The sequence below is a fragment of the Antechinus flavipes genome, chromosome 6 (genome assembly GCF_016432865.1).
Source record: "Antechinus flavipes isolate AdamAnt ecotype Samford, QLD, Australia chromosome 6, AdamAnt_v2, whole genome shotgun sequence".
Taxonomy (NCBI): Eukaryota; Metazoa; Chordata; class Mammalia; order Dasyuromorphia; family Dasyuridae; genus Antechinus; species Antechinus flavipes.
Genome location: NC_067403.1, coordinates 226,000,284 through 226,024,339, shown reverse-complemented (window position 1 = coordinate 226,024,339; position 24,056 = coordinate 226,000,284). Strand labels below are relative to the sequence as shown.

The following is a 24,056-nucleotide window of genomic DNA, read 5'->3' as shown; positions in this document are numbered from 1 at the left end:
CTTCTCTAGATTACAGTAACAGCTTCCTAATTGGTCTTTCTATCTCAATTCTCTTCTCTTTCTAATTTTTCCTCCATAGAATTTCTTCTATATATCTAATCCTCTATCGAACAAACTGCAGCAGTTCTTTATTATAGCTAGGACTGGCTATAAACTCCTGTTTGGCCTTTAAACCTACTGGCACTCATCTACTTTTCCAGCCTTATTATATGACCCTTTTGCACACCCTATGAGGTTTGGCCAAACTAGGCTGTTTGTAGTTTCTCTTACATGGCACATCATTGTTATCTTGGTATCTTAGCTGGAACATACTTCCCTCTGTCTACCATCCCTTAGAGTAGCTGGATTCCTTCATAGCTCAAGTCCTGGGTTCCCTTCTCTAGGATGCTTTTCATTTTTCCTCCCAGCTGCTAGTGACTGAAATAACCCCCTATTATTTTATAAGTACCCCCCCATAGGCAGATAGATACGTACATATCAATTTACCCATCTATCCATTCATCTATCTGTCTAGCATCTATTTTTCTACTATCTTGCAAGACAATGTAAACTCTCTGAAGGCAAGAGTTTTTTTTTAAAAAAAATTATTTTATTTTATTTTATTTTTTTTTTTTGGGGGGGGGTGGAGATTGTATGACTTGAAACTTGCCCAGAGTCACACAGTCAGGAAGCGTTAAGTGTCTGAGGCCAGATTTGAACTTAGGTCCTTCTGACTTCAGGGCTGGTGCTCTATCCATTGCACCATAACTATTTCAATTTAAAAAATAATCTTTAGTACCTAACACAGTGCTTGGTACATAAAAAGCAATTAATTAATTAATTAATTTTAGATCAATGAAAACTAAAATATTAATAAATGGCAACAATGACTAAAATATGGATAAATGTTTTGACTTCTATAAACCAAGGTGCCAAGAAGCAAAAGAGGCATAATGCTATTTAATGATCAATGCATGGGCATATAGAGTGGCTAAATTAGCTTAGCCAAAGACAGAAATAACAGATATTTTGCCTCTGGAGCTTATGTCCATTAAAGACAAATTATTTTTGAAAAGACTAAGAGTAAGGAAATTCAGTGACATCACACTTACTTAGAAAACTGGGGAAATAGTATTAAAATATACTATGCTACTTAAAAATATATTTCCCATATTCAGAAATAGGCTATTGCTGTATACATGAATTCAGCAGAACTGGAGTAGAGACAGAGAATTAGTGAAGAAAAATACAAATTTAATATATTATTTTTAAAATAGAGAATTATTTATTAATATTTGTTACAGGAAGCTAACTGTACTTAAAAGAAACTGGTTTTTCTTGGGAAAATACAGAAACAATATATTGCATCCTCTCTTTTTCTTTTGTATGCTAAAATATTTTTGTTTGTTGCTGATAAAGTTCATAACAAAAAAAAAAAAAAAAAAACTGAAATTGAGTATTGCCCAAAAGGCAAACAAAAGGTACACGGGATAAGCAGGACGCAATAGATTATAACCAAGAAATAACAAAGGAGAAATGATGTGAAGAATGTCACAGAAGAACACGTGATCAGGAAAAAAGTGGCCTGATCATAAGACAAAGGTGAAGGATGAACAATGGACCCCCCCCTCCCCCCATACTACTTACTGGAGTCTTTGCTACTTGAAGGGAACCTAAAGAAAGCCTTCAATCTGCCAGAAGGATCCCCTGTGATCTGGCAGGACATAGACAAGACACGGATGGGATGAGAATATCTATATCAATATTATCACAGATTCAATGGAGTGCTTTAGTCTGTACTGCATAGAAGTTAACACTATGATCAATGGAATTTAAGAATTAAAGAATGGGACAGAATAACAACATGATCCAAGATGGATGACTGGATGGAAAGATCCTTTTCATGTAGTACTTATTACTTTATCTACAAGATCTGATAATCAAATATTTAGACCTTTTTTCAAAATTGTAAATTTTCTTTACTGTCAACCTTTCCTTATTTGTATTACATTAAAATATCTGAAAAAAACCTTCATAATTAAAGTTATATATTGAGCAACCACTTCCATATAGAAACTGTTCTGAGATATTTTTTCTTTTCTTTTTTTTTAAAAAACAATTTGTGAATTTCTTGTACAGAGCCTTGAGCTGTCTGAAGAAAGGGGACTATAAAAGGCTAACAAGTAAAGAAAATTGTAGTGGCTATTTTAACTGTTTATAAATTGTAGTGACAATGAATTTTTTAAAAATTTTATTTCTGAGTGTCAAAATTTTTTAGTAGTGAAGCAAATGATACTATGACCATTAGCTATATGAATAAATTGAAAAACACTTATTAAATACTTATGTGCAAAGGCCACTAGAAATAATAATAATAAAATAAGACAATCCCTGCTCTCCAGGAGCTTACATTTTAGCAATTAGATGGCATATAGTAGAGATTTTAGTTGCAGATCATATGGAAAGGTGTAGGGGCTAAGTAAAGGGTAAAGCATCTTCTTTAAGTGTAGACAAAATCATATCTTTCTCTGATGTTGAATTATTCAACTGTGCCAAAGTTGGTGCACCCAAATAGAGTAAACTCTATTTTTGATGGTGAGAACTTCCTTTTCCAGATCCTTGGAATTTGGCCTTGCTGAGAAGTGTGGGCTGCAAATGTGGAGTCTTGCACTCTAATGGATATTCCTCACCAGCAGCTCCTTATTATGAAGCTATTTTAGGATAAAACAGATGACCTGGAAGTAAATCTCTCTTATCTCTGCTTAATATACTTCTGGTTAAAAAAAGATCAAATTGGTGATAAAGGACCAAGAAGGTTGCAGGTCAATGGAAGAAAATGAAAATCAAGAGATGACAACCCTCTAGATAAACCATTAAATTTAATTTAATGATTTAAATTAGCAAAACAAATAGCAAAGACTAGATATTTCACTATCTTTGTAACCATTTGTAAGTAATAAGCAAACACAGAGCTTAATCATTTCACATATCTGGGTTCTGGTCCTTGGGAAAATCCCAAAAAAGAATATGCCTTAAGATTCAGTTCAACATTGTAAGATGAGAGAAGTCATTCATCACAAGATGAATTCCTACAATTGTGCCTCTGGAAGCCCAGCAATGACTTGAGGCTTTCAGAAGCTGTGCCAGAAGTTACATGAACTGTGGCAAAAGTTCTGACAAGCTGGAAACCAACTAATCAATCCACAAATAATTATGAAGCATCTACTGAATACTAGATGAAAACTAAGTTACATGAACTGTGGCAAAAGTTCCGACAAGCTGGAAACCAATTAATCAATCCACAAATAATTATGAAGCATCTACTGAACACTAGATGAAAACTAGTCTGCCACCCACTGATTACAAAGAGGTCGAGACTGGTGTTGGTGAGAAGAGAATCACAGACTTCTGAAATATTTAAATATTAAATCTATGGAAACCATCACTGAGTCTGAATTCTGATAGTTTTTTTCAATTAACATTAATATGAAGGCTGTGACATGTAAACATTAAAGACTTATCCAAAACTGTGAGTTTACTCTATTTGGGTGCTGCAAATGAAGAAATAGAGGTTCACAGAATTCAAGATTATACAGCTACTGACTGGCAGAGAGGAAGTCAAGTCTCCTGACACCGTGAAACATCCTTGTTTCATGGGACTAGGGGAGAGATCAACAAGGGATACACCAAGTCTGGAACCATAGTCTGGAAAAGAGTCCTAAGAACTTCCTACTAAAACCAACCTAGCTACAATACATTAAGATCTTAACCAAATTTCTATGTGTCCGAAATGACATGGTTTGACAAACAGATTTCCAAATTACTTCATCTGTTATTATTAGTACTGTTGTTATAGGTAGCATTTTTGTAGTTGCCTATTATATGTTAGGAACTACACTGAGTACTTTAACAAATATAATTCATTTGAGCCTCCCAACAAGCCTGAGAAATAGGTTCTATTATTTTCATTTTGTAACTGGGAAAACCATGATTTGCCCAGAATCATACAGCTATTGGATATGAACTCAAGTTTGTGCCACAGAGCTTCCTCAATTTCAAAATTTCCATTTCTGCTTAGCTACCTACAAACTACTATATCTACTAATCTAATTGTAAAAGAATTGGATTTCAAAGAATTTGATATTGGTTCTTGGGAACACCCATCTCTCATCCTAAATTCATTTGAGTTAAATCACAAAACTGAAATGTTTGGATGCCTAGAAATTCCTGAATACTAAAAATCTTGCAATTTTCATAGATTTAGTAACATAAATACAAGTTATTAGTGTCACATTGGTACTGATTTAGATGAACACCTAATAGTCTTGGCTGTATACCAAATGTATGAAGATTGCTGTATTTACATTCCAGTTAGAAACCGAAAGCTTTAAGAAATAAAAACCTGACCTCTGCTCATCACACTAGTAATTGTATCAATCTATTGATGGCTTTTTGGTATTAGATAACATGGCAAGCTTGCTTGTCTTCTTTTAAAAATCACCTAACAAAAAATAGAGGATGTGGTATTATTTTACATTATTTTCACTGCCATCATGATCAGAAAGCTATCATTATTAAGTACTTATTACATGGAATACCAATAAGCAGTGATTTAGAGCTATTTCATAATTTACTGCTAATTAAAGCAGCAGGGACTTAGAAATATCTAGTATCTAAAATGTTTAACTGTTGAGATTTAAAATAACAGCAGGGATAAAGGTGATAAGACTTGGAAAAGAAGAGGAAAAATCATTTTACAATGAAATACAACAAAATATATATACAGCCATGAATGCTTATAATGTAAAAAATTAAAATTTAATTTTTTGTGACATATTTAAAAGTTATGGGCGCTTTCAAATCAAAACTTTGTTTATATCATTTTTTGAAATTTTAAGTCCTAGACAAGTTATGAACTTACCATGATTCTCCATTAGGAAGTGAAGCAATTTCTTCTGGAAGAAAAAATCTGTGACACTTTGCAGAATGAATCATCTCTTGGGACATCCTTTTTGATACATCGTAATAGTGACCAAATCGTGAAGATGATCCTGGGCCAGCCTGATGAGAAAGACCATGTATCATTTTAAGTAGTATTTTCCCCCCAATTACATGTAAAGAAAATTTTCAACACTTGATTTTTTAAATAAGATTTCGAGTTCCAAATTTTTATCCTTCTCTTCTTCCTCTCACCTTTCCTCTTTCTCATCTCTCATGAAAAGCAATATGATATAGGTTATATATGTACAATCACATTAAACATATTTCCATATCGGTCATGTCATTAAAGAAACAGAACAAAAGGAAAAAGTCACAAAATGAAAGTGAAAATAGTATGCTTCAATCTCTTTCAGATAGAATCTGGATGTGAAAAGTTTTTTGGGAATTGTTTTGTTGAGAAGAGCTAAGTCTATCACAATTGACTATGTTGCTGTTACTGTGGTACTCCTGGTTCTGCTCATTTTACTTAGCATCAGTTCATGTAAGTCTTTCCAGATTTTTCTGAAATATGCCAGCTCATCATTTTTCATAGCATAATAATATTTCCTTACATTAATATTCCCCAACTGCTGGGACTCCTCTCAGTTCATGTGTCATTTTAAAATGGTTGCTCCTGTAAGTTTTAGACATATAAGTTTACTAATCAAAAACTCCATAAACATTTATTAAGTACTATATGCCAGGCACTGAGCTTGTAGAAGTACAAAGAATGAAAGGATCCCTACTCCCAAGGAGCTAAGATGTTAAGTTGGAACATTGCTCAGTATCTTTAAACATTAGACACAAACAAATTCATCCAGATCCTTTTTTAGAATTTTAAGATCTCTCACTTAGCAGTCTCCTCTTCACACAAGTAAATATGTAAAAAAAGTAAGTATGGTGTACATACTTTAAAATATCATAATAAATTAATATTTCAATTGTGAAATTGTGAGAGCAACCAGGTGGGGAAGCTTAGGGGATAGGAAAGTCTAGACTTGTATCCCATTTCTGAGACATCTGTTTGAGTGACCTTGGAGAAGTCCCTAACTCTCAGTGCTCTAAGCAACTCTTAAGGTTATATGAATAGGGGGAGTTCTGGACTGAAAGCTTCCAATATCAATGAAATTACAAGACTAGTTTCTAGCCCACAACTATGAAACTGCAAGATTATTATTCGAATTCCTAAGCAAGGCAAAAAATTTTTTTAAAAAGCATACAATCCAGATTTAAGTTTAAAGTCCTATGTATTTCTGTTGGTGAAGGATTTTAGAAAGATCACTGTGAGAGTTTCTTGTTTGATTGAGCCCTGCATCCTATTATTCTGACTTCCAGGGAAAAGAACTGACTGCAAAATACACACACTAAAAAGAGAAGAATTACTCCAGAAGCCAAAAGGCCTTGAAAGATTGTAGGTCTTTGATCAGACTTGTGGACTAAAACTTAAGACCATTTAGATTATAATCCAACAAATAGACAATATTTTACAATTATTATTAAGTACTTAGGATACATTAGTGCTCAAACACAATTATTTCTGAATTAAATCAAAATGTCAAATTAATAATTAAAACTGCAGAAAAATTAAAATTAAATTTTAAACCAATATTCAATATCTTAGTCAAATGAATTCTTAAATGAAATAAAGGAGATTTTGTTCATTCCTCCCTGCATTTTATCATTTAAGATGATTTACTGAAAGGTATGATCTTTTGAGTAAGATCTCCTACTCTAAGCTCAAGAATTAAGTGTTCATTTCATGTCTTTTCTTTAACTTTGAAGATACATAAAGCAATTTTACTTTGGTGTTTAACTAATATTTAAACATTTGTAAACAATTAAATTTTATGTTAAAATATATGCTTTATAAAAAAACAGAGTGTAAAGTTATTTAGTCTAAAGGTTGTGAAAGCAATTTAAACAGGGTCTGTTCTTTGGCCTATAATCTATCCTTTATCCGGATTACAGTTCAAAATGTTTTTACTGCAATCTCTGCTAGAGCTCATCTTTTTCTTGTATAAGTCCAAGCCCCCTTAATGTTTTAGAAAGGCCTTGACTAACTGAACTTTGATCTGATGTCTTCATTGAGAAAAGCTCCAGGTTGCCCATTTCAGATGCAAATCCTCACTAAGGCCCCAAAGAGTTTAGTAAAGACAGCCAAAAAGAAGAAACAAGAAGTTTCCAGGATCCTCTTTGAGAATCCTGGGGCACATTGGTGTCCTTAATCCACGCTGCTGCAGGGATTAAGGTAGGTGATAACCTTTCTCGATTCAAAAGAATAAGTAGAGTGCCAACAAACTGGGTGGAGACTAGGATTTGGCTCTAATAAAACACCACGCAATAAAAGCCTGGTCTATGTCAGAAGCCTCTGAATAGGCCTCAATGTACCACATTCCCAGGCCTAGTGGGGAAGCTTGCAAAAGCCTACCTGAATCAAGTAAGCATGAATAATCTGTTTTAGCAGACTGGCCATGGAGAGAGAAAGAAAGGGAGACTTTCCACTTCTTTTAAGTTAGACTTGATAAATTTATTAGTGGACGGAGGCTTCCTGGAGTCCTACGAGTGAGCGGGTACAGAAAGAAATGCACTAAATTATCAGTGAACAAAGTCTTCTTTTAGGCTACCACTAATTATTAGTATTTCTAATTATAATACTGATGAGAAAGAAAATGCATTTTTTTGAGGGGGATGAATAATGGTACAAAATGAATTTCGTGTAACAGTTTACCAACTGACCAAGAATAAAAATACTTCACTGAAAAAAATCTGTATATCTTTCAGTTTCCCTTAATATACTAGTTTTAGTTAGGGATTAAAATTTAATCTGGAATGAACAAATATAGTTTGCAGATAAACAATGAAATAATATGATACAATTACAACTCTTGAAACCTTTTGTAGGAAAAAAAATCAAGAACAAAGAGTATCCCCTCTTATCCACTCCAATAAAAGCAATTTATGGAAATAAATTGATATCTATCTAAACAGATTTCTGAATTTGATTTTCAGGAGTAGTAATCAAAAATAAACAATTAAGTTATTTCATCTATAAAAAATCCTGCTCAAATTAAGGTCCATATGAAAAAACAACATTATCATATACTTAAAAATAAATCTATGTTAATTCATCATGGTCAAATTTATACTTTAGGTCTTAGTTTTCCTCATTCACAAAATGAGGAGGTTCTAAGGAAATGACCCCTAAGAATTTCTTTAGCTCTAGATCAAGGGTTCTTAATTTGTGTGTGTGTCATATACACACAGTGAGCCTCAGTACAGATTGAGTCATTTGTTAGTCAATCTACATTTATTAGAGGCCTATTATGTTCCAGGTACTGGGCAAAGCACTGCATCTGGGATACAAAAAAATGGCAAAAGAAAAACTTTGCCCTCCATCTAATGGAGGGAGACAACAAGCAAAAAAACAGGCACAATAGGATAAATAGGAAAATTTGTTATTTGATCATATTTGACTCCCTAACTCCATTTGGGTTTTTCTGGTAGAGATACTGGGGTATTTACCATTTCCTTCTACAGCTCATTTTATAGTTTATAGAAACTGAGGCAAACAGGATGAAGGGACTTGCCCAGGGTCACATAGCTAGGAAGAATCTGAGATTGGACTTACACTCAGGTTTTCCTCACTCCAGACCTGGTGTGCTCTGTGCCATCCAGATGCCTCCAAGCAGGAAAATAGTAAATATCTGAGATCAGGAAGGTATTAGAATTAAAAGGAATTGGGAAAGGCTTATGGGATTTTAGTGAGATTGGAAGCCCGGGGAGCCAGTTTAATGGAAATGAGGAGGGAGAATTGCAGGTATGGAAGCGATCCAGAGGAAATGCCAGTGCCTTGGACATAGAATGGCCAGGAGCAGTGGTACTAGATAAAGAGTACATGGTAGGGAGTCAAGTATAAGAAGATTGAAATGAGAGAAGGCAGGGGATAAAGGGCTCTGAATGTCAGGCAGAGGATTTTATATTTGGTCATGGAAGCAATAGGAAGCCACTGGAAGTTAGTGAGTAGTAAGATGACATAGTAGTAAAATGACATGGGTTGGAGAAAAATCACTATGAAAGACGGACTGAAGTGTAAGGAGCCTTGAGGAGGGCCGACTCTGCAGGACGCCCTTGTAGCAGTCCAGAGATGAGGTGAGGAAGGTCTGCAGCAGGACCGGAAGTGAGAAATATGAACCAAAGAAGGGAATGGATCAGAGAGATCACAGAGGAGAAACTGAAAGGCCTTGCCAAGCAATTGGATTGGGGGGAGAGGGGTAAGGGAGAGATTGAGGAGGAGGATCCCGGGTGTGACTTGTAGACCTCAGAGCTGAGGGATGCCATGATAAGCTAGTGAGGAAGAGGGGGGGATTTAAAGAGAAAAGCCATGAGTCCACTTTGGGACATCCAGTCTGAGATGTTTGTAAGGCAGGAGGGGTTATGAGACTGGAGATTAGCAGAGAGAGAAGACAGGATGGGTACATCTGTGAGATGATAATTAAAACCATGGGATCTGAGAAGATCACCAAGAGTAGTAGTGTGGAAGGCGAAAGGAAAAGTGTCCAGGACACAACTCTGTGTTAAACCTACAAGTGGAGGGCATGATCTAATAAGTATGTTTTGGCCATGGTCAAGAATTTGTTTTATTTAATTATGCAATTGTTAGAAGGATTCTCCCTTCTTTCCTTCTCTCTCCTTGCTTTCTTCTTCTTTCCTCCCCTCCAATGTCAAGGAGAGATGGGAAAGAGCCAGAAAAAAAAAAAAAAAAAAGCAAAACAAAACAGAATTTGAAAAATAAAAACCAACCCTTAAACCAAAAATTCTTTGTGTTAGAGACTCCCACGCTGTTTTGGCAGTCTAACCTATGGACCCCTTCCTTAATATTTTTAAATTCATAAATTACCTAGGATTACAAAAGAAACCAATTATAATGAAGTATGATTGTCAAATTATTATTATTTTTTAAAAACAAGCTCTGTAAATAAGCTCTTGTTTTAAAAATCAAGGATTGTAGGTTAAGAATCCCCATGATCAAACATTTTCCTTTATGTCCATCCTGCCACCACTCTAGAAAGCACAGTCAGTCACTATTGCTCTGGGCAGTCTGCAGTAACCTCTTAAGTTTTTTTTCCTTTGCTTTTTTTCTTACACCCATCCATTTTTCATTCATAAAAATCTTTTTCATTAGTATACAAGTCTTTAGTGCTTTTCCAATTTCTAAGTAAAGTTCAGCCTCTTTTGCTTGGTCTCTGAAGCCCTCCAAAATCTTTTGCCACACTATCTGCCCATCCTTAATCTCCAATAACTCTCCTTCAGGCTCTAGGAAAAAGTTTATTATTCTCTAAACTTTGACCAAACACTTCATTTTTTGCCTCCCTACAATGGATTCATTGTCTAGAATGGATTTATTCTTCTTTCTTTAGCTCTTTGATTTCTCCTCATTTTTTGAGTCCCAACTCAAAATGCTTTTCCTCAATGAAATTTCCCTTGATCTCTAGTCTCCTATCAGTTGTCCATAATATTCCCCCGTGAATCTTACATGACACCTGATCTATCAACTATCCATTGCACTAACCATGAAAGAATTTATTCTAGCCAGCTCTGTTTCTGTCTTTTATCTACAAGAGCCAGCAAGTACCTTAAGGCTTACACTTTATATTTCTCTCAGTATCAGGTCCAGTGATTCCATCCAATTGGCATGAAATGTTTCTTAGATGAGTAATATTAAAAAAAAAAAAACTCATCAGCTGTTGAATATTTTTAATGAAATCTTTTTATGGGTTCATATAGATCCAGTTTTGCATTATGAGGACTATTGTCTCATGATTCCTATACTAATACCCTTTTCTGTGTTAATAATTTGAGTAAAATTGTCTATGAATGGTCCACATTATCTTTACAGAAAAATAAACCCTTCCTCCCTGCCAATATCGATGGTAGATAAACAAATCATCTTTTATATGCAGAAAATTAGCATTTTATAAAAAATGTAAAAAACTCATACAGAAAGCTTTCATTAAAAACACTCATGACGTACTGTATAAATATGACTACTTTCTTCGTTTGTCTGAAATGTCCAATAGCCACACATTCACAATTCAGATTTCTTTAGTGATTACATTTGACAGCTAGTTCAGTCACCAAAGTTGGATGCAGCATTTGAAATGGTCAGTGTCTCTAAACCAGGTATCTTAATGATACCATGTGAGCCCCTAGGCCAGTGGTTCTCAAACTTTTGTTTTCAGTATCTTTATCCTATTAAAAATTATTGAGGATCTCTCCAAAGTGTTTTTGTTTATTTGGGTTATATTTATAGACATTTACCATACTGGAAATAAAAACTATTTTTGAATTTGTAGACCCTCTAAAAGGGTTTCAGAGATTCCCAGGATTCTCTAGACCATACTTTGAGAACCACTGCCCTAGGCCTTGGAAACCTGCATCTCCATGCTTCCCTGGGCCTATATATAGTAGTGTGTGTCAGTTAAATGGAAAGAGCACCTTTTCTAAGTGGTAGACTCCTCATGGCTGTCAGACCAGTGAGAAAGCAAAGGGAATTTTGGACCACCTGAGTGGAGGTGTGATGGGAGGTCATTTGGCATGCTCTACGGGACTAACTATATTGTGAATGGTGGAAGCCCTCTACCCTCCAGGGCAATAGCTTAGAGGTATTATGGTTACAAGTCCTATATAATATGATAGCTGGCCTGTAACCTTTGTCTGAGGGAAGAATATACAAGTGGATGAAATTACAAGTCCTGGAAATACAGACAAGTTTTAAATTAATTCTATATTTAAAAGATACTTCTTAGATGTTTGTGGAAGTGATCTGATCATGGAAATGACCCTGTTTTTCCAAAGCCGATGCTGATGGAGCGATGATAACAACTGCTATTACTAACATTTGTATAATGCTTCAAGGTCACCAAGCACTTTATAAATATATAGTATTATTCCCACAACCACCTTGGAAGACAGGTGCTCCATGCTTCCACACCAAGGAAGGGTCTGAGGCTAGATGTGAACTCTGGTTTTCCTGACTCTGCTGAGTCCAGTGCTCTCTGCTTTGTGCCACCTCGCTAGGGCAGGGCTAGGCAAGCTGGGCAGGCGCTGTCTACAGACCTGGCAATGGGCAGTGACTGCTTTGTGAGTATTAGTCCAGACAATTTCAGGAGGCTTCTCCCCAGCCAGCTCATTGCCACAGAAGAGGGATTTTTTGCTTTGATTTTTTTCATAGCAAGTAATGAATATCATCTGCTCTGCTGAAGAACGGCCACAACTTGCACAGGTAAAGCACTTGCACTGCTCAATCAATCCTATACAAAGGCAAAGGAGCAGCTGAGTTGACAAATGACCTCAAGGGAGAGACAGGAGATGGGCCAAGTAAACCAGCTCTCAGCAACCTGGTGAAGGCAGCCCCTGAGTCAGACTAGCAGCATGACTTTCCTTGCCCTGCCCTCTGTCTCCTAGAGAAGCCCAGGAGAGATGCAGACCTCTGCGACGTGGACCTTTTCAGAGCCATGGCTGATGCCCACCAAAAGTCACCTAGCATCCAGATGCTCAGTGCTTCAAGTGACTCAATGCCCAAAACAAATCTGGCCTCACCACCTGAGATGACAGTGAAGAAGATGGAGCACTGGGCCCATCTCATGGCCCTGTGAGGAAACTTTTCTATAGAGCCTGTCTCCCCCTATTCTAAAGGGAGCTCCAGGAAAGCAGAGGCTTTTCTGCTAGGCTATTTATAGCTCAAGAGGTATTAACCCGGGGTTCTCAGAAAGATTTCAAAGGCTGTAGATGAATGTGGATGGGGAAAAATCCACCTATCTTTATTTGCATTAATCTCTACTAAAATCTGATAATTCCTTCAATTATCAATGGAGATAATAAACCACAATAGTATTATTAGTAACCATGACTTTACCAATAGAAATCACAAGTATTCATATTAGACAATTTTAAGACTTATTACAATATTACAATATATTGCTTAAGTCCATCATTACTGAGAAATAACTAGTCGTCACACCTACTGCTAGATCACATGTAATCAGTTGTCCTGTCTAGTGATGCTCATATGATACAACTATTAGGGTCCAGCCATTAGTATCCACAGCTTTTACCAGCATACGGAAGATGTCCATGACATTATAAAGGTTAAGAATTTCTGACTTGGCTCAATGCTTTGAAAACAGGAAGCACTTAATAAATGCTTTCTCATTCACTCATACATTCATTCATCTCTCTAGTTGCAAAATTTTTCAACTCTAAAAGATAACTGATTTTATATTTATATTTTTTCTTTCAATAAATCTAGCAAACATTAAATTCAAACTATCTGAAATGCTTTAACTTTTTAAAAACCTCAAGGAATCAATAAATGAGGCTATCTGCATCTTTTACATAAATATTTTATTTGCTTAAAGCAACAAAAATTTTTATTCTAATTTTTTGGATAAAAATATTTTAAAAATAAATTGCAGATTTCTCCAACTTCTTAGAGAAAACTGAGTAAGTCATGATCACAAGCAAACATTCCTTCATTTAATTAATAAGCAAAACAAATTTAAATACATAAGTACAGTTATAGGAAAACTTTATGCATATGTTGATTTACCTCCATTTTAGGTAAGTTTTGGTAACGCCAGGCTATCTTCATGGAAATATCCGGCTCTCCTTGTGATTTATGATTACTTACTTCATCAAGCTCTTTTTTATACTTATCATCATGTAATGGTTCAGGAAGTTCCTAATAAAGGAGAATAACATCTTATTAAAGAATACATTTTTAAAAATTATGATTACTGGAATTTCCAAAAGAATTTAAAATTGTTTCCCAACTAGCAAAAACACAAAGCTATTATGCCAACATATGCAATTCTGAAATATAGAATGATTGAAATTAATTCCCACTCTACTAGAGTTTAAAGCAAATTAATATCCAATATTTGCTTTTTTATATTAATCCAAATATTCTTAGTACTATCATTGCTTATACTTCATTTATTTACAACTTGACTACTATTCCAAGAGGCAGATATGAATTTTTTATTTATGTGCTTTAATCAAAACTTAGAATTACAGTTTACATATTACTTCTAATTATAGTTAATATCTGCCATGAGGTAAAAATAAAGCATGGTTTGTGATTCTAAGAACCAAAAAGTCTGTCACTGAAATAACAAGATGAAGTAACATGATTAAAGTTAAAAACATTCATTTATCCTATATCAAATATCACTTTTTCACTTGCAAGTTTTTGTTTGCCATTTCAACAATGAAAACAAAATCAAAAATCCTCAATAGAACAAAAAAAACATCCAATTTTTATTCCATATACCTTTTTTTTGGGGGGGGGGAGAGGGAAGAAGGGTAGGCGTGACAATTTGCTTTCTGAATTACTTCTACTACTATTACTATTAACATTAATAAAAAATACCAACAATAATAGATAATATTTACAAAGTACATACCATATGCCAAGCAATGTATTTTACAATTACACTTAACAATTGTTACTTCATTTGATCCTCACAGCAACCCTGGGAAGTAAGTGATATTATTATTCCCACTTTACAGATAAGAAAACAGAGGCAAACAAATGGTAACTGATTCCCTTAGGGTCATTCAGTTACTGAGGCTAGTTTTGAATCTAACTCTAAGCCCAGTCCTCCATGCACTGTACCACCAGCTAAAAGAATTATGCATAATACTCTCAAGAATGGGTTATGGGGCAAATAATGCAGTGTATACATACAGTAAAGTTAATTCCACAGAAGAAGCAAAATACTTGATAGTCTGGGTTTATTTTTGATGCAGCAGAATCAGAAAGTATAACTTGGTGATGTAGTAGATGCATAGTCATGTTGTATATCAGTATCTTTGTTTCCAAAGCTAACCATTTCAAGCTTATTTAAATTGTCTGCTGCAGGTATTAATTCACTTCAAGTGACCTCAAAGTAGATTAACTCTATATAAAACAAGTGATAGAAAGAAGTAGTTATATTTCAAAAACCACCTAATAACATTTTGTTTCAGGCATTCAAACAAAACATATGTATGATACAAGATATGGAAAAATTTCTTTTTCTGATGAAGATAAAATTTAAAGATTCTTAAAAATAAATAGAATGGTCATATCTGCTATTCAGGATAATGCATTTTTATGTTTTTAAGAGTTAATTCATTATTTGTAAAATATAAATACTCTTGTTATAATGCTAATTTAAATTATTAGATGGCTTCATAATCTCAGTTATCAATGCATGCTTGTGACAAAAGTCACTATTCTCCCAACAAAAAGGGGAATTCAACTATGCATCTTACTATTAGAGAAAAGATTTAGGGCTTCCTCCTCTATCATGCTCACATTTTTATTTGACTGTTTCTCACTCTTTACAAATGTCTCATGGTAAATTAGAAATTTTCTGCTATTAGGTAGGTTTTTTGTGATTAAAGGGAAGGCTCTACAAGCATTCCTAAATGAAACCTTTTCTTAATATGATTGTAATTCTTCTTATAATATCAGCTAACATTCTAAGAAAACATGATGAAATTACCCAACCTTTTCTTACAAATTAGAATTTTTTCGTGATTTTAAATTTTAAGAAACCTTATTCATAAGAGCAGAAATTTTGCATTCTTTCAAAATTTTTCCATGTACTTCAATCTTTTGATAGAATATAATGTGAACAATACCACATAATCCAAATTTAATGTGAATGAAACAGACTTAATAACTAGTCTTTTGCTGCATATCTGCAGATAGAGATGAAAAGGCTCAAATGGGTTAGAACACTCTACAACCAAATATATTTACCTTTGATTTGACAAGGTTGATAGGATTGTTACACAGAAAACCATTCTAATTTAACTTATTTAATCATTAGTTTCATTGAAAAGCCAGTGAGTATTTTTGTTCCCTTTTTGTTTAAATTAGTTTCATAAAATGACTTTTCATAAAATAATTATGTCTTTATATTCCACCTAACAGGAATAAGATAGCTGAAGTCATATTATGATTCTCATTAAATTGTATTATTAGATTACTGAATGTTATTTTTACCAAAGTAATAACTATTATAGAGCTATTTAACATTAATTTTACAGAAAATAGTGGTAATCCAGTGTAGACTCTATTATCTGTTCCTTCTTGATTCCAGGTTATCTCTCAGATTTTCTTTGTACAGGATAGATTCAATCATAGTTAGTCCTATCCTGACACTGTTTTTTGGACTCTGACATTTTATTATCTCCCTCCAACCCCCAGCTTCTAGATGGTATAAGTAGCAGGTAAATAAATCAGTATTCTGTTTTTAAAAAAATTTTTTGAGGTAGTTCTCCTAATGGTCTCAAATCTACCACTGCTAAAAACTGATGGGAAATAATAAAGAATTGCACACCCACACTTCATGGTGTTCTTAACAAATGTATCCTCTCTTAGATACAAAGACATAGGTTTTTCCCTCAGTTTTTAATGCTAGCCTACAATACATGTATGCATGATGTTTTGTGGCATCAATAAAGAATTATAGAGTTTAATGGCTTGTGAGAAAAAAAAATTACTCAAAATGCTATTTTGAACCTAGATGGCTATACTGCCTATGATACTGGACAAAATTCATCCCTTTTCTCCAAACGAGGCCTGAAGATCACAATAGAATGCTAATATTTAAATATAAAATTACTGAAATAACAAAGAGAACAGAAAATTTTCCGGTTTAAATTTTCACAAACTAATTCTATTTTGAAAATATCTATAATCTAAATTGTTATTCTGAATTGGGGGACTTTCAGGTAATACCTGAAATACTTTAGGGAATGTGTTATCTTTGCTAATCTCAAAAACACAATGGAACTGAGTGCTACTCACAAACCATTGTTTAGGAAGAGATGGTAAATCCTATCTCTGAATTCCTCTAACTCATTAAGCTGGCCATTGTTCAGGGGTTTTCAAAACTCAAACCACAACTGTCAAATTGCAGTATCATCACTTAACAAACTTGTCATCTCAAATATTTCCAGAAGGCAGTTTAGTTTATGACACTATTCCAAAGTAATCCATTTTAAACTTTAAGGTGCCTAGGAAAGACATCAAAAACTTAAAAAAAAATGCACAGAGTATATTCTCTCAAGTGGAAGATGCTCGTGTTCATCATGTACATGTGGGTGAGTATTGTAAAAAAAAAAAAAAATACATCAGGGGGATAATGAGAGTGTACCAATTCTGGTTGGTGCATTTTTTTTCTACTTCAAAACATACTGAAAGATAAGACACATGCAGAAATGGAGTGATATTACTTGGAAATCAGGATGCCAAGAAAAAGGAACAATGGAATTCATCCCATGATAATTACCTGAACAAAATGTAGAACAGCACTTTGTCTTCTCATTTCAAGGAACATAGCCTTGACTTTGGTCATCTGAGCACCCCTCAGGGGAAACAAAACGAATCACAAATAACAGGGTGGCCCAGCCACACAGAAAACCATAAAACAAAACAGACTCTACAGCAAACTGAACCAGCCATTCAAAGAGAATGTGCCCATCCCTGACAGAGGGACAGAGTCAACATAGTGGACTCAGTCTGAGGCTCCCCATTCAAATCCTGACTCGGCTGCTGTCCATGTGGCTTGGCTGTCACTTCCCCTCTGTCCCTTCAACTGTGAAATGAGGGAATTGGGCTAGATCAGGATATCTTAAACTTTTCTCACTTCATGACCCCCTTTGCCCAAGAAATTTTTACATGACTCTAGGTTTATAGATATATAAAATCTATATTTTTGGTTTTTAATCTTACAAGTAAATGCCAAAGGGACCTGTATGTGCCAAAATGTTTGTAGCAGCCCTATTTGTAGTGGCTAGAAACTGGAAATTGAATGGATGTCCATCAATTGGAGAATGGCTGGGTAAATTGTGGTATATGAATGTTATGGAATATTATTGTTCTGTAAGGAATGACCAGCAGGATGAATACAGAGAGGACTGGCGAGACTTACATGAACTGATGCTGAGTGAAATGAGCAGAACCAGGAGATCATTATACACTTCGACAACGATATTGTATGAGGACATATTTTGATGGAAGTGGATTTCTTTGACAAAGAGACCTAACTGAGTTTCAATTGATAAATGACAGACAGAAGCAGCTACATCCAAAGAAAGAACACTGGGAAACGAATGTGAACTATCTGCATTTTTGTTTTTCTTCCCGGGTTATTTCTACCTTCTGAATCCAATTCTCCTTGTGCAACAAGAGAACTGTTCGGTTCTGCAAACATATATTGTATCTAGGATATACTGCAACATATCCAACCTATAAAGGACTGCTTGCCATCTAGGGGAGGGGGTGGAGGGAGGGAGGGAAAAAAAAATCGGAACAGAAACGAGTGCAAGGGATAATGTTGTAAAAAAAATTACCCTGGCATGGATTCTGTCAATATAAAGTAATTATTAAGTAAAAATTAAAAAAAAAAAAAGTAAATGCCATCAAGAATTCTTTTTTCATTATTTCTGTGTTTAGCTATCTCAACATTTATCTATCCCACAGGGCTGGTCTGTGACATACACCACCACACAAGTTGTTCACTATTATTTCTCATTTTTCTAATCTCTCTTGAAGGATCTCTGACAGATATAGCACTGGGACAATTTGCTGATTTATTATTATGCTTTCCATATTTAACATTCTAAGGACTGCTACACAGATGGATAAAGTTAAGTTCTCTATAAATAAGTAAAACTATTAACAAAACTAAGACCATTGGGATATAAAAATCACCTTCTGTAAGTTTGTCAATATAAACTTTGAGGCAACTCTATTAGCACACACCAATGATTCTCTTCATTTATACCATATTTCTATATTTTGAAAATTTTCCATTTACTTTGATATCTACTGAAAACAATGTTCTTAAAAAGTAAAGGTCAGAGTTCTGGCTAGGTATTGTAAGCAACCATTCAGTATTGGTTTTGGTTTATTTTACAATAGTGTTTATAGTGGTAGTTATTGTTAGCAGGTTGTTATGATCCAAGAATCCATCACCAAAATGTCAGGCTACTTTGGACAATGCAGTCTAGTGCTGAAGAGTAGCTAGAGGTCTTTCTACTAATAGAGAATCTGTCAGTGCATTTCCTTGGTGAACACTTCAAAAATGGAAGGCTTACCCATATTGTGATGGATAATCAGAAGAGGATTTTGTTCTTGCTCACTTTAGATAGTTTTTCAAATCTTTTATTTCACCATACCACTCCTTGGCACAATAAAAACCTAGGAAAAACCTATATGAGCTTCTAACAGAAATTGCAATTTTAAAAAAGGTCTGTAGAAACAAAATCAATTTCAATTGATTACTTCATATTTAGACAAACAATCCCAACTTTATATAAAGATCTCAGAAATTATTTCTTTAGTTTGCTGGTCAATAAGCATTTAGTAAGAGCCTACTATGTGTCAAGAACTGTGCTAAGTACCTAACTTTTCTTAAATTCTAGTTTACCAAATATCCACCTAACATGATCAAAAGTGAACTTTTAATTTTCCACTCTAAATTATTTCTTTCCCCTAATTTCTCCATTCGATTAGTGCTCCCAGGATTTCAGTTTCTAAGGTGAATCAAGTAAGTGGCTCCAGAGAAACCTTTGGCCTCTAAATGAAACTGTTTGCAAATCCTGTAAAATTTATGTCAACACAAAACATAAATTTCTTTTTCCTTTTTGTTGCTATCATCCTCACCGAAGCTGGCATATTTTCACCCAGATTACTTCAATAATCCCCTAGTTGGGGCAGTGGGCCTAGAGTCAGGAAGACCTGAACGCAACTCTAGCCTCAGACACTTAAGTAGCCATGTGACTTTGGGCAAATCATTTAACTCTGTGTGCCTCCATTTCCTCATCTGTAAGATGAGCTGGAGAAGGACCCGGCTCTAGTGTCTTTGCCAAGAAAAACCCCATAAGGAGTCACAAAGAGTTAGAGATGAGTGAACAACATCAAAAGGGGATTCCTCTACTTCCAGGTTCTTATTCTTTTAATCCAGGGGTCCTCAAACTTTTTAAATAGGGGGTCAGTTCACTGTCCCTCAGACTATTGGAGGGCCAGACTATAGTAAAAACAAAAACTTTCTTTTGTGGGCCTTTAAATAAAGAAATTTCATATCCCTGGGTGAGGGGGATAATCGTCCTCAGCTGCCACATTTGGCCCGTTGGCTGTAGTTTGAGGACCCCCTGTATCTATCCTACTCAGTGCTCTGAGGATTTTACCATCCCTCTCAAAGTTCTTGAATGACTACTAAACATAATACTCAAAGAGATAACTACACTATATAATTAAGACCTAAACCTGAAGTCCATAACTGTGTTTAAGATTCTCCCTTTCCAGTTTCTACTTCTACTAAAACACTACATGTTCTATGGTACCATAATCATATATTCTAGGGAAACTACCCTTCTTATTTTTCCTTGAACCCAATGCTTTTCAGATTCAGATTCTGTGCTTTGCAATGCTCTTCCCCTTTGTTATGGAAACTTGAAACAAGGTGCTAAGTCAGTGGAATTGATAGAGACAATGGTTATTTAGCCTGGTGCTTAACAGTTCTCTAGTTCAGGGCATGTACTTAGTACTTAATATAGTTCCACAAGATTCACATCTATGATAAGAGAGCTTGGACAAACTCAGCTAGGTTAATTCAGAGACAAGAGCTCTAGAAGTTCTTGGAGGCAGAGACAGATTCATTCCATCGTCCACATTTGTGGTGGCTAAAGGCTGAAGCACAAACCTTTGGATTCGGAGAGATTCAGAGGGCAGAGAAGACAGAGAATTGGAAGAAGGGGACCGTGGTGGCAGTCCTCCTGCCTCCCCCACAGAAATCAAGACACATTCAGGAGGACCTCAAGAAGCTGGCAGAGGCAGAGAACACAAAGGATTGTCGGCAGGAGTCAAGCTCTCGGAGTCAAGGAGAGAGATAGGCCTCTAAGAAAGCAAACTGGGCCCCAGGAAAGAAGACAAGACTTTGAAAGAGATAATAAAGGATTTGAACTTTAACACCTGGCTTACTGGTGTGTTGATTACTGAACTGAAAGGAAGGATGCTCCCAGAGACCCTCAAGACACTCAAATAAAACATTACACCCCTTCACCCCTGCTTACCAAAAATCACATCACCTTCAAGGTCAAAGCGAAATACCACCTCCTTCAAGGAGCCCTCTCTGATCCTGACAATTGGGTAATTGGTCTGAAATTTCAGTCTCCTGTGCGTCCTTTAAGGTACTTATCATTCTTGTTCTCTTTATATTATATTCTCATTCATTCTCACTGAAAACTTGAAATAAGAAACAGTAAATATATATCTTTAAAAATTCTCCTCCCCAAGGCAGAGACAAGATGGAAGAATCAAGTTAGGGATTTATCTGAGCTTTCCCTCAAACTTCTTCAAATAATGACTTTAAACAAATTATAGAGTGGTTTATTTAAAAAATGGAATAAAACGATTTTCCAGGCAGGGGCAACTCAGAAGATCTGCAGGAAAGGTCTGGTGCACCGGAGTGCACACAGTCCAGTGATGGCTATGTCAGTGCAGACAGGGCCCTAGCAAACCAGGAGCAGGTCTCAAGAGAGACTAAATTTGTGGCAGTTCCCAGATCTTTCAGCCCACAGATGGTAAAGAGATCAGACAATGAGTGAGATTTATAGGAGTCCTTTTGCCAGCAACAGGGACAGCTCTCTGTTGCATTGCCTAAACTTGGACCTGTGTCCAAGTCCTCAGTCTTGTAACAGAGTGAGGAAAGGCATTAGAACAGCAGAGTTTGTGCCACAAGATAATAGTCCCAGGGCTGAAAAGAGTGCTTGCAGTCACTCATAAACCAGGGCACAGTACAGGAGAGTAATAAGCACACCTCTCCTTAGGTCATATCACTATGGAAAGGCCAAAAACTTACAGGTCCCCAGAATTATATTTGAAAACAGCTACACAAAAAAATGTGAAGCATGAGAAGCAGAGTCCCACTTTAGAGTTAAGAGTCAAATGTATTGGAAAATGAGCAAACAACAGAAAAAATTTCTGACCATAGAAAGTTACTATGATGACAAGGAAAAGCAAAATACACGCTCAGAAGAAGATAATAAAATCATAGCTCCTACAACCAAAACCTCCAAGAAAAATATGAATTGGTCTCAGACCATGAAAGAGTTCAAAAAGAGTTTTAAAAATCAACTAAGAGAGGGTTAGGAAAAATTGGAATGAGAAATGAGAGTGATGCAAGAAAATCATTTACAAAGAATCAAGAGTTTGGTAAAAGAAGCATTCCCCCCAAAAAAAACCCCACAAAACCCCCAAAACAAAAACAAAACCCTGAAGAAAATAATACTTTAAAAAATAGAACAGGTCAAATGGTAAAAGGAGTTACAAAAACTCAATGAAAAAAATAACCCCTTAAAGTTAGAATTGGACAAGTGGAAGTTAATGACTTTATGAGACATCAAGTAAGAATTAAAGAAAATCAAAAGAATGGAAAAAATAGAAAATGTGAAATATCTCATTGGAAAAAAAAAAAAAACAGACCTGAAAAATAGATCCAAGAGAGATAATTTAAGAATTACTGGCCTACCTGAAAGTCATGATCAAAAAAAGAGCCATAAATCATTTTTCAAAAAAGTATCAAGGAAAACTACTCTGATATCCTAGAACCAGAGAGCAAAATAAAAATTGAAGGAATCCACTGTTTCTCTTAAAAGAGATGCTCAAAGGGAAACTTCAGGAATATTATACCCCAATTGCAGGCTCTCAGATTGAGGAAAAAATAATGCAAACAGCCAAAAGAAACAATTCACATATCATGGAGCCACAGCTAGGATAACACAAGATTTAGCAGCTTTTACATTAAAAGATCAGAGGGCTAAGAAAATGATATCTCAGAAGGCAAAAGACGTCAGATTACAACGAAGAACCACCCACCCAGCAAAACCTTTCAGGGGAAAATTGGATATTCAATGAAACAAGAGATATTTCAAACACTCCTGATGAAAAGAACAGATCTGAAAAGAAAAACTGATTTTCAAATACAAGATGTAAAAGAAACACAAACAAATGAATAGGAAAGATAAATCATAAGAGATTCAATATGGTTAAACTGTTTATATTCTTACATGGAAAAATATATTTATTATTCCTATACACTTTTATCATTATTAGGGCAGTTAGGAGTATACACAGATAGAAAGCAGAAATGTGAGTTGAATGTGATGGTATCAGTATCTAAAACAACAAAAATAAGGAATAAAAGAAAGAATGTACTGGGGGAAGGAGAAAGGGAGAGGTAAAATGGGATAAATTATCTAACATAAAAATGGCCTGAAAGAGATTTTATAGTGGAGGAGAATGTAAGAAAAGTTGGGAGGGGAACACATGAATCTTACTCTCACTGGTATCAGCTTAAAGAGGGAATAATACACACTCAATTGGGTATAGAAATCTATCTTATCATATAGGAAATTAAGAATCAAAAAGACAAGGGAATTGGGAGCTGATAGAAGAGCAGTTTGGGAAAGGTAAAAGTCAGAAACAAAACACTTTTGAGAATGAACAGGGCAAAAGAAGAGAAAGAGTAAGATAAATGGAGGGAAATGCATAGTAAAAAAAAATTTGCAATAAGTTTCTCTGCTAAAGACTTCATTTCTTAAACATAGAAAATGGAATCAAATTTATAGAAATAAGGAGCCATTTTTCAATTGATAAATGGTCAAAGGTTATGAACAGGCAGTTTTCAAAGTAATCAAAACTATCTATACTCATATAAAAATGCTCTAAATCACTACTGATGAGAAAAATTTAAATTAAAACCACTCTGAGTTACCACCTCATACCTGTCAGATTGACTAATATGACAGAAAAGTAAAATGACAAAAGTTGGAGGGGATATGGGAAAACAAAAATACTATACTGTTGGTAAAGCTGTACACCGATTCAATCATTTAGAAGAATAATCTGGAACTATGCCTAAAGGCTATAAAACTATACTTACTCTTTGACTAAGCAATACGGCTATTAAGTCTGCATCCCAAAGAGATAAAAAAACAAAAATGAAAAGGACCTAGTATACCAAAATAGTTCTTTT

The 24,056-nt window shown here is 35.0% G+C and overlaps 1 protein-coding gene across 1 annotated transcript in view; it reads right to left on the bottom strand.

Moving 5' to 3' along the window:
- ELP4 (elongator acetyltransferase complex subunit 4) overlaps positions 1-24,056 on the bottom strand; it is a 242,451-nt gene that overhangs the window by 181,662 nt on the left and 36,733 nt on the right. The window contains exons 4-5 of the mRNA XM_051964763.1: positions 13,568-13,699; positions 4,901-5,040 (exon numbers count right to left, since the gene is read on the bottom strand). Of these exons, the coding sequence (XP_051820723.1) occupies positions 4,901-5,040; positions 13,568-13,699 (272 nt within the window). The remainder of the gene's footprint in view (positions 1-4,900; positions 5,041-13,567; positions 13,700-24,056) is intronic.